Raw genomic sequence first — 8,334 nt, forward strand, 5'->3', positions numbered from 1 at the left:
AGGAGGGAAAATTTTGTCTATTTGTTCCCTGCTGTATCCCCAGGGCTTAAAACAGTCTGGCATTGAGTAGGGTACTCAACACATGTATATCAAATGAATAAATAAATAAAGCAACAATAATGTGAGTGCTCTGTGCCAGATATTGTCCTCGGTGCTTTCACATACATACACATTATCTCACTTAATCCTTACGATGACTCCATGAACTAGGCATTACCCCCATTTTTTCAGGTCAAGAGCCTATGGGTCAGTAAACTGACCTCCCAACCCAGAACATGGTCTTCACCTTTTCTTGCAACTGGGGAAGGTGAGGCAGGATCTTTCCTCTCTCGCACCAGAGAAACCCTGCAGCACAGAGAACTGGACAAGACTAGGACCAGGGGACCTGAGGGAGGCTCTGTTGTTCTCACCTCACCACTTGGGAGTCCTTGCAGGAAATGTGCAACTGGAACATATCACGGCTCTCCACACTGTCAATCATCCGGAGGGGGACCTGTAGAGGAAGGGCAAACCAAAGCTCAGACTCCCCACTGGGTACCACTCCTCACCCTCACCCTAGTGTAGGCACTGATGTATCAATAGCAGGAAGGAAACCAACATTTACTGAGGGTCTGTTAAGCACCTGCTAACTGTGCGGAGTCCTCTGCATATGTGATCCCAATTAATGATCCCAATAACCTTGCACGGCAGGTGCTTTCAGCCCATATTACGAGGAGAAAAATCAAGCTTCAGTTAGGTGACTTGACCAAGGTCACCCAGCTGGTGAGTGGCAACGCAGGAAAAGAGCCCAGGTTTGCCTGACTCCAAAGCCTGTGTTCTTCCAACAATGCCACTGTGCTCCTTAGAAGGGCCAGTAATAGAATAATGGAAAGAGAGAAGAGGAGTAAGGAGAATGAGCCAGAAACAGAGCTAGGAAAATGAAGCAGGAAAACATGAGATCAGAGAGAAACAGAAGGGATCCCCAACTTTTGTTTTTTGTTTTTTTTTTTGAGATGTAGTCTCACTCTGTCACCCAAGCTGGACAGCAGTGGCACAATCTCGGCTCACTGCAACCTCCATCTCCTGGGTTCAAATGATTCCCGTACCTCAGCCTCCCGAGTAGGTGGGATTACAGGTGCGCACCACCGAGCCCGACTAACTTTTGTATTGTTAGTAGAGACAGAGTTTCACCATGTTGGCCAGGCTGGTCTCAAACTCCTGACCTCAAGTGATCCGCCCACCTTGGCCGCCCAAAGTGCTGGGATTACAGGCATGAGCCACCGCGCCCGGCCTCCCAACTTTTTTAACGACATGATCAAGGAGAGCTTTGGAACAATCCCACCTTGAACCTCATAGGGATTCTAGCTTAGGGGTAGGAGAACAATACAGAAACTCACGTTGATGACAGAGTCCTTGAATTTGATATGCAGCCGGTAGTTAGAGATGGCAATGAGGGCATCGGCTGCCCGGCCCAGGAACTCTACTCCCTCACCCTGCAGCACTGTGAAGGGGACCTGTCAAGGGGCAGAGAAACCTTCAGTCCAGAAGTGAGTGACCACCTTATCCTCTTCTACAGCCCCTAATCTGTGGGATCCCCTCTGGAAAAGGTGGACCAACACAGGAGAAGAGAGTTCTCTCCACGGTAACAGCACCAGGCAACAGCTGTACAGGAAAGCTGCCTTTCCTTCCCTGGGGCCAAAGGCTCCAGGATGCACAGACGAACCCTCCTCCTCCAGAGACCAGGGAACAGGAAGCCAGAGCTCTGGTACCAGATGCCCTTGAGGATTTTTGGGAGAAGGGAGGGTATTTTTTAACTGGGCAGGGAGCCCCATCTATCCTGGCCCGCAACTCCTCCTTACCTGAAGATTCTCTTCCTCCTTCACTAGTTCCTTGTGGGGGAACAGATCCTTGGCTTGGATGTACTCCAGGCTGGGGGGCCCCTCCTCACCCTGTAGGAAGGCCACAGTCCTAAGTCACCAAGCTCCGCTTAGCCTATCAGGCTCATTCTGCTCCCCTCCCCATCAAGAAATCCACGGATACCCACACACACACACCTCTAAAGGTTCTGGTCACCAGAGAAGGGAAAAGAGACCTGACTTGGTTGGAGACAGGGAGGGTGAAATGGAGAGGGTATCAGCCTATTAAGCCTAAGGAAAGAGTGAGGCCCCAGGAGGAATTGGGAAACTGCACTCTTCAAAGAGGGACTCTCCTATAGAACCAACATTTCAAAAATGGAGGAGAGAAAACTAAGGAAAAGAAAGACTCTTTTCCTTAGACCCGTGTAAGGGTAAGGCAGGAGCGGGGATGGGAAAGTGCTGTCTTGAGGAAAAGGAGCCAGGTGTGGCAGCTGGTTTTAGAGAGGAGGGAAATCAGGCGCCTACAGCCACTGAAGCTTCAATCTGGTGGGTGAAGCAGACAAAGAGGAGTGGGTGGGGGGATTCAGTCCCACGCCTCTAGAGGGCCTTCACCGATGCGTTCAAAAGGAAGACGTATTTGGGAGCTGAGCTTATCTTCTTGTTAGACCCACACTGCTGACAAGCCCCCATTACCTGCCAAGTAACCTGCCCTGCCTGCTAATCAGAGGGGAATTCCTGAGGAATACCCACAGCAAGCAAAAGGAACTCCCCTCCCAACCACCAGGGAGGGGACCCGAGGGGATCCACGTGCCTGGGAGGAGCCAGGAGACCCAAGGACAGCCAGGGGAGACAGAGAGAGGAGGCCTGGCAGACACCCACGGGGAAGGGGGGGGACAGCTGAGAGGACAGATGGGGGAAGTTGGGAAGGAGCATCAGCCAGAGCGGGAGGAGGGGAGGACCGGGAATGATGCAGAGGTACGGAACCCTGCAGAGGCAGGGAAGATGGAGAAGAGAGGCTGTCTGGGGGACAGTCAAGGAGAAAAGGCTGGCATGTCAGGTGAGGGATGGAGTGGTGGAAGAGGGAAGGGACTGGAGCCCCAAGCCAGCTCAAAGACATCCCGTGCTCCCCGACCAACCTCCGACCATTCAGCCTACTAGCCACATCCCACATCCCCAAGCAAGGATTCAGCGGGTGGGACCAAGAGGGAGAGGCGGAGGTAAAGGGATGTACCCCTGCAGGGCGGGGCCTAGAGATCTGCAGTCAAGGGCAGTGGCTGCGGGGCCAGGATGGACCATAGAATTTCCATTCCTGGCCTTCGACCATCTCCGGCACCCAAAGATTGAAGCAAGTCCAAGAAAGAAAAGGGTTAACCCACCTTCCCTGTCCTCAAACGTTCGGGGCCGGGCCAGGGGCCTCGGGAAGGGGGATGGGCTGAAATCGAGGGCTGACCCTGGGCAGGGCTGCGGGTGCCTCCTAGGCCCCCAAAGGCAGGGTGGGCACTTACGAAGCAGCTAAGCATGGAGCAGGAGACGCGGGCGGTCAGGCTCATGGTCGCGGGCGGTCTGGGCCAGCGCACATGTCCCCGGAGCCGCTGCGCTGCCCGCCAGCCCCGGGCGCCCGCCGCATCCCGGCTGCGGGGCTCGCCAGGTGCAGCCGCGGCAGCCAAGAGGCTAGGGCGCTGGTGGCGGGGCCTCCGCGCGGCTCCCGCGCGCCTCTCCCCTCCTCTCCACAATGGAGCGGGCCCAGCTCCGCCCTCCCGCACGAGCGCAGAAGGGAGGGGAGCCAGGCGAGGGGAGAGCCCGGGACCGCGGCGGGAAGGCGGAGGCAGGGGCGGGGCGGCTCCGCGGGCCCCGCCCACAAGCCCAGCCTCCTCCCTGCCCGCGGACCCTGGGCCTCGTAGGAGGGCGTACCGTACTCCAGGGACCTTTAGGAGCTTTCAGGAATCTGGGCTACGGGACCGCCCACATCTTCTCATTTCCCTTCTTCCCAGGTGCGCCACCCCATGCCCTCTTACAAACCCATCCCCACGCCCCCCCGCTAAGTTCCCCCGACGCCTGCTCTGGATCCCAAGGTGGAGCTCACCTACTTGCACCCCATTTGCTTCCTCCTTTCCCTCCAAAACCACTACCCCCCCATGCCCCTGCCCATCAGGGTCCTTCAATCCCGTGACTTCGTTAAACCTTTCTTTCCCCTTAGAATGGTGCCAGGTTAGTCATTCCATGCTCCTGGAAAGGGAAATGAGCTTTTTATTCCAACACCCCTACCCAACCATACTCCTTCAGCTACATCTCTCTCCCTTGTTTCACATTCTGATCTCTGGGTAAGAAAGTTCTTCTTGGAGGAGAAAGGATTTCTTAGTCTGGGAAAGTGAAGAGCTAGAAGTATGGACCATAGAAGCTATACAAAAAAAATGAAACTTGAAACCCAGGAGCAGCGGAGTAGAGAGAGTTGGGTAGAGGGCCAAGGAATAAGGAGCAGGAATAAGGGGCTCAGAATGTCACCAAGAGTCACAGAGGGAGCTGGCTGGAACCCCAAACTTCCTGCACCTGGTAACTTTCAGATACCAGGGCTTTTGTCTTGTTTGGGGGAGAAGGGAGTAATAAAAGAAAACCTAACATTTTATTAAGCATCTACAATGAGCCAGGCAGTTTCTAATATTATCTCAGTAAAACCTTTCAACCCCCCAAGAAGTAAACCTTATCCTGTCTTACTGGTGAGACTCAAGCTTAGAGAGAAAGTATGTAATTTACCTAAGTGGTGGTGCTAGGATTTGAAATTAGATGAAGCTGACTGTGAAGCCCATGATCTTTTCAGGGTAGCCCAGAAGAGAAAAAGAGGAGCTATCTGTTGGTGGGGGCCAAAACCAGCAGGCTTTCTGAGAAGAGACTGAACCAATAGTGCACACACCAAATCCACATGTCTATGGAAGAAAGGGAGGGAAGGAGGAAATCCTCTTATCTACTGAATTCTTTAACCTGCCCCTAAGCACAAGGGACACCTAAAAGAAACCGAAGAGATACTACCAGGTTAAGGGCCTGGTCTGGGCCAGGGCCTGCAGCTCTCTAGTTCTTTCCCATCTCACTGCCTCCTCCTAGTTCTCAGGAGTTAAGGGCTTCCCTGGACTTGGGGTGAGAAAAGGGCCATTACAGTTAATGGAAAATTAATAGGATCATTGTAAACCACCTCTGGTGATATTCTGGGCACCCTGAAGATGCTATCCTGATAGATATTCGATCAGCTGTCACCTGTAGTGGCTTAACAGCAGCACCCTGGAACTAGAGAAGCCCCACAGTTTTGGTGGAGTCACTCCTGATACTGCATCCATAATAGTCAAAGGACCCACCAGAAGTCCAAGGATCTTGAGATAAAGAAGGCCTGGCTTTTCATACCAGAACACAGAGATTCTACCGGGGACCCAAGAAAAGCAAGAAGAGGGCTGTTATGAAGGTTAATAGAACCAGTGGTGGGTAGGGAGTAGAAGGCAAGTGTGGGGCATAGCACATGCAGAAAATGATTTCTAGAAGCTTCCAGTCCCAGTGCTGTATACTGGCTGATGTTTTGCAATCTAAAGAAACCCTAATTTATCTCCAGGGCAGATAAACCTGTTTAGGAGCTGAACAGGGTAGCCTGGAGCTCAAGGTCTAGGACAGGTGGGGCAGCTTCACGGAGAAAGACACACGGATTACAGAAAACACAATGGCCTGAGGAAAGACAGGGTACTCACCATTCTACCGTGGCAAGAGTCCTGGCTGCCTGCTTCTCACTGCAAGGAGACAGAGGAACATAAAAGTAAAGGACCCCATTAACATTACCATAGAATCAACAAATGACACACATCTACCCCGACCTTCTCTACAACTCTTATTCTTCTCCCTCACAGAGACTCCAGTCTCTCCACAAGTCAACATGCCAGACAGAGGCAATGGGAGCTACATGGGGGGAAAGCAACAAGTGATCCTGCAGGGCATGAAGTCAGTCACGAAGTTCTGGAGCAGGAATGAGTGTCATCCAAGATTATTCGGCAGAATTCAGGAGTCCTGATTCCCAGACGCAGAGGGACAACACTTCTTTGTCGGGGAGCAGAACTGCCAACTATGAAGAGACACAGGCTGCCCAACTGGGGCTCATTTTGGGCCCTGAATCTTAGGGTGAAGTGGCAGTAGTTGAAGGAGCATGAATCCACAGGAATGTTTTGCCAGTCTCTGAGTCTGGGAGTAGTACCCACCTGACCTGTTTACTGGGGGCAGAGTCCAAAGTGGGACAGGAGGGAGGGGACCACAACCTGTGATCAGAGGGCAGCAGGGCTGCACAGGTCCTGCTGAGTGACACGAAGTGGGGTGGAGGTTATGGAGAGCAGGCCACACAACAGGGACAGAATCAGGCCAATCTAGACCTTGGAGTCAGCATCTGTCCAATGAGCCCAAGTAACAGGGATTTCAGGATGGGGCCTCCTAGGCTCACTTAGAGAGCCAGGCCTAGGTTTCACTGACACTTTCTTTCATGTCTGCTATCCTCGGGCAGTGCAGCAGAGCCCTGCGGGAGGCTGCGGGGATAAAAGCCTCCATCTGTGGTCCTGCCCACCTCCATCTTCACAGTATCCTCTTCCCTAGGCCATTCTCCCTCATGGGGGAACCCGCAAGAGGCAAGTCAGAGGTGCTGCCTCACCGCCCACTGGCAGCAGCCCCAGGGAACGAAGGGAGGGAAGGAGGGACAAGGATCAGGCCTGGGAGGCCCAGGGTTTTCAGACCTAGGGGATCTGGTCCCAGGGGGCGGGCCAGGTTGGCAGGGGAGCCCAGGTGCCCAGGTTCCAGGGGCGGAACCTAAAGACTGGGAGGCGGAGCCCCAAATGACAGAAGGCGGGACTCAGGAAAGCCGGTGGGGGCCAGGGCGGGGCCGGGCAAGACGCGGTCGTTGCGGTTCCCAGGCTCGCAGTTCAGGGGGCACGGTGACTCACCCAGGAGGCGTCCGCCCGACCCTCTGAGGCCGCGCTCTTGCCACTTCCGTCTCCCGCAGCTGCTGAGGCCGCGCAGTACCGACCCCACCACGGTGCCCCTCTCCTGAACCAATCATATCTCTAGCCTGTACCCGCCCTGGCCAATGGCCACGCCAAGTCCCGCCCTGCCCCCATACGCAGCCACCGCCCTCACTCTTGACCCCACTCATTGGTCGAGTCGGGCAAACGCCCTCCCAGCCTTTAGCCAATCCGATGCCGAAAGACGAGACTATACCTGGAGGAAGGAGGCGCGGCGCCGGAGAGGAGACGCGACCAATGGGAAATCACAGCGCGTCCTTGCGGCAGCCAATAGGAGAGCAGTAAAGAGGGGGCTGCTGGCTACTGCTCTGGCGACCGGAAGTGGAGGCGGCTCGTCGCCTACTGGTAGCGCAATTAGAGGCGGGCATTGTAGGGTACAAGTCTAAAGCCACTTCCGGTGATGGCCCCGCCCAGGAGGTACTTCTCAAACAGATCCCCAGTGGCACCTCAGTTTATCCATTCCCGTTTCGGTTTCGCAGCTGTCATCCGGTCCCAACGCCAGAATAGGAGAAAAACCTGCAGGCTAAGAGAGAAGGGAGGGCTGGGCCTGAGGTTCAATCTTGGTCATCTCCGACTGGCGGCGCTAGGATTTCCCCCTTCTTGTGTCTTGATGGGTTCCTCCAATACTCACTTTGTATAGATAAACGACCCTGCAGTTCTTCACGACCTGCACTGTGCTGTGCCAGTCCTGAGTGAAGAACTCTCATCCCAGAGATGGGAAACCTGGATCTGAGACTGCCAGCTAGCTGCTGCCTCCTAGTCTGTAAAGGGAAGGGAGACCAGGACGCTCCCAAGGACCTGGCTTATCGCCCCTCCCTTTCTTTCCCGGGGACCCAGAACAGACCACAAGACGGAGGGTGGCCGCTGGAGGTCGCCGTGGCCCCGCGATACCACCAACCGACAGAAATGGAGAACGGTTGATTCAGATTCAGCTGATATTCTCAGGTCTGGAGCGGGCCTGAGCGCTTTAATTAGCCCGGGGCTAATGGGTCCTCACCCATCTTTGTTTATAGAACATTGAAACTTCAGTACTGTTGATAAGTTCCAGGAAGACAGGAACTTTGCAGTACTTTAACTCCAGGGTCTAGAACAGCCTGCAATCTAGCAGATGCTGTAAATTTTTTAATTAAATACTGAACTCCTGTAGGACAGTGATTGTGTTTTTATTCATTCCCAGCACTTACTATAGTGTTTGGTGATTACTATGGCTGCAGCATTTGTTCAAAGCTCTATCACAGGCTTTCTACAGTGTAGAGCTTAACCTGCCTATCCCTTTTCCCAGATCAGGGGAAATTGAAAGTCAGGAGGTTGCACGCAGTTAATACCTTGTGTTTGCCGAAGGGCATGTATCAAATACAAAACTGCTTCCGCCGCAGCTGGAATAGGCACAGGCATCAAAATGGGGTCTTTTGGGCCGGGCGCGGTGGCTCATGCCTGTAATCCCAGCACTTTGGGGGGCCGAGGCG

The 8,334-nt window shown here is 54.0% G+C and overlaps 1 protein-coding gene across 3 annotated transcripts in view; it reads right to left on the reverse strand.

Annotated features, from left to right (window-relative positions):
* MTMR4 (myotubularin related protein 4) overlaps positions 1-7,587 on the reverse strand; it is a 29,249-nt gene extending 21,662 nt beyond the window's left edge. Inside the window, exons 1-6 of one of the 3 annotated variants that reach the window (XM_030827572.1) lie at positions 7,500-7,587; positions 7,065-7,391; positions 5,561-5,599; positions 1,839-1,928; positions 1,377-1,493; positions 411-493 (exon numbers count right to left, since the gene is read on the reverse strand). In XM_030827572.1, the coding sequence (XP_030683432.1) occupies positions 411-493; positions 1,377-1,493; positions 1,839-1,928; positions 5,561-5,563 (293 nt within the window). In that variant the 5' untranslated portion in view covers positions 5,564-5,599; positions 7,065-7,391; positions 7,500-7,587. Of the gene's footprint in view, positions 1-410; positions 494-1,376; positions 1,494-1,838; positions 1,929-3,340; positions 3,596-5,560; positions 5,600-6,790; positions 6,880-7,064; positions 7,392-7,499 lie in introns of those variants that run through there. The other 2 variants (XM_030827571.1, XM_030827570.1) reach the window with 2 other exon arrangements.
* Between the last annotated feature and the right edge of the window lie 747 nt (positions 7,588-8,334).

The sequence above is a fragment of the Nomascus leucogenys genome, chromosome 14 (assembly GCF_006542625.1).
Source record: "Nomascus leucogenys isolate Asia chromosome 14, Asia_NLE_v1, whole genome shotgun sequence".
Lineage (NCBI taxonomy): Eukaryota > Metazoa > Chordata > Mammalia > Primates > Hylobatidae > Nomascus > Nomascus leucogenys.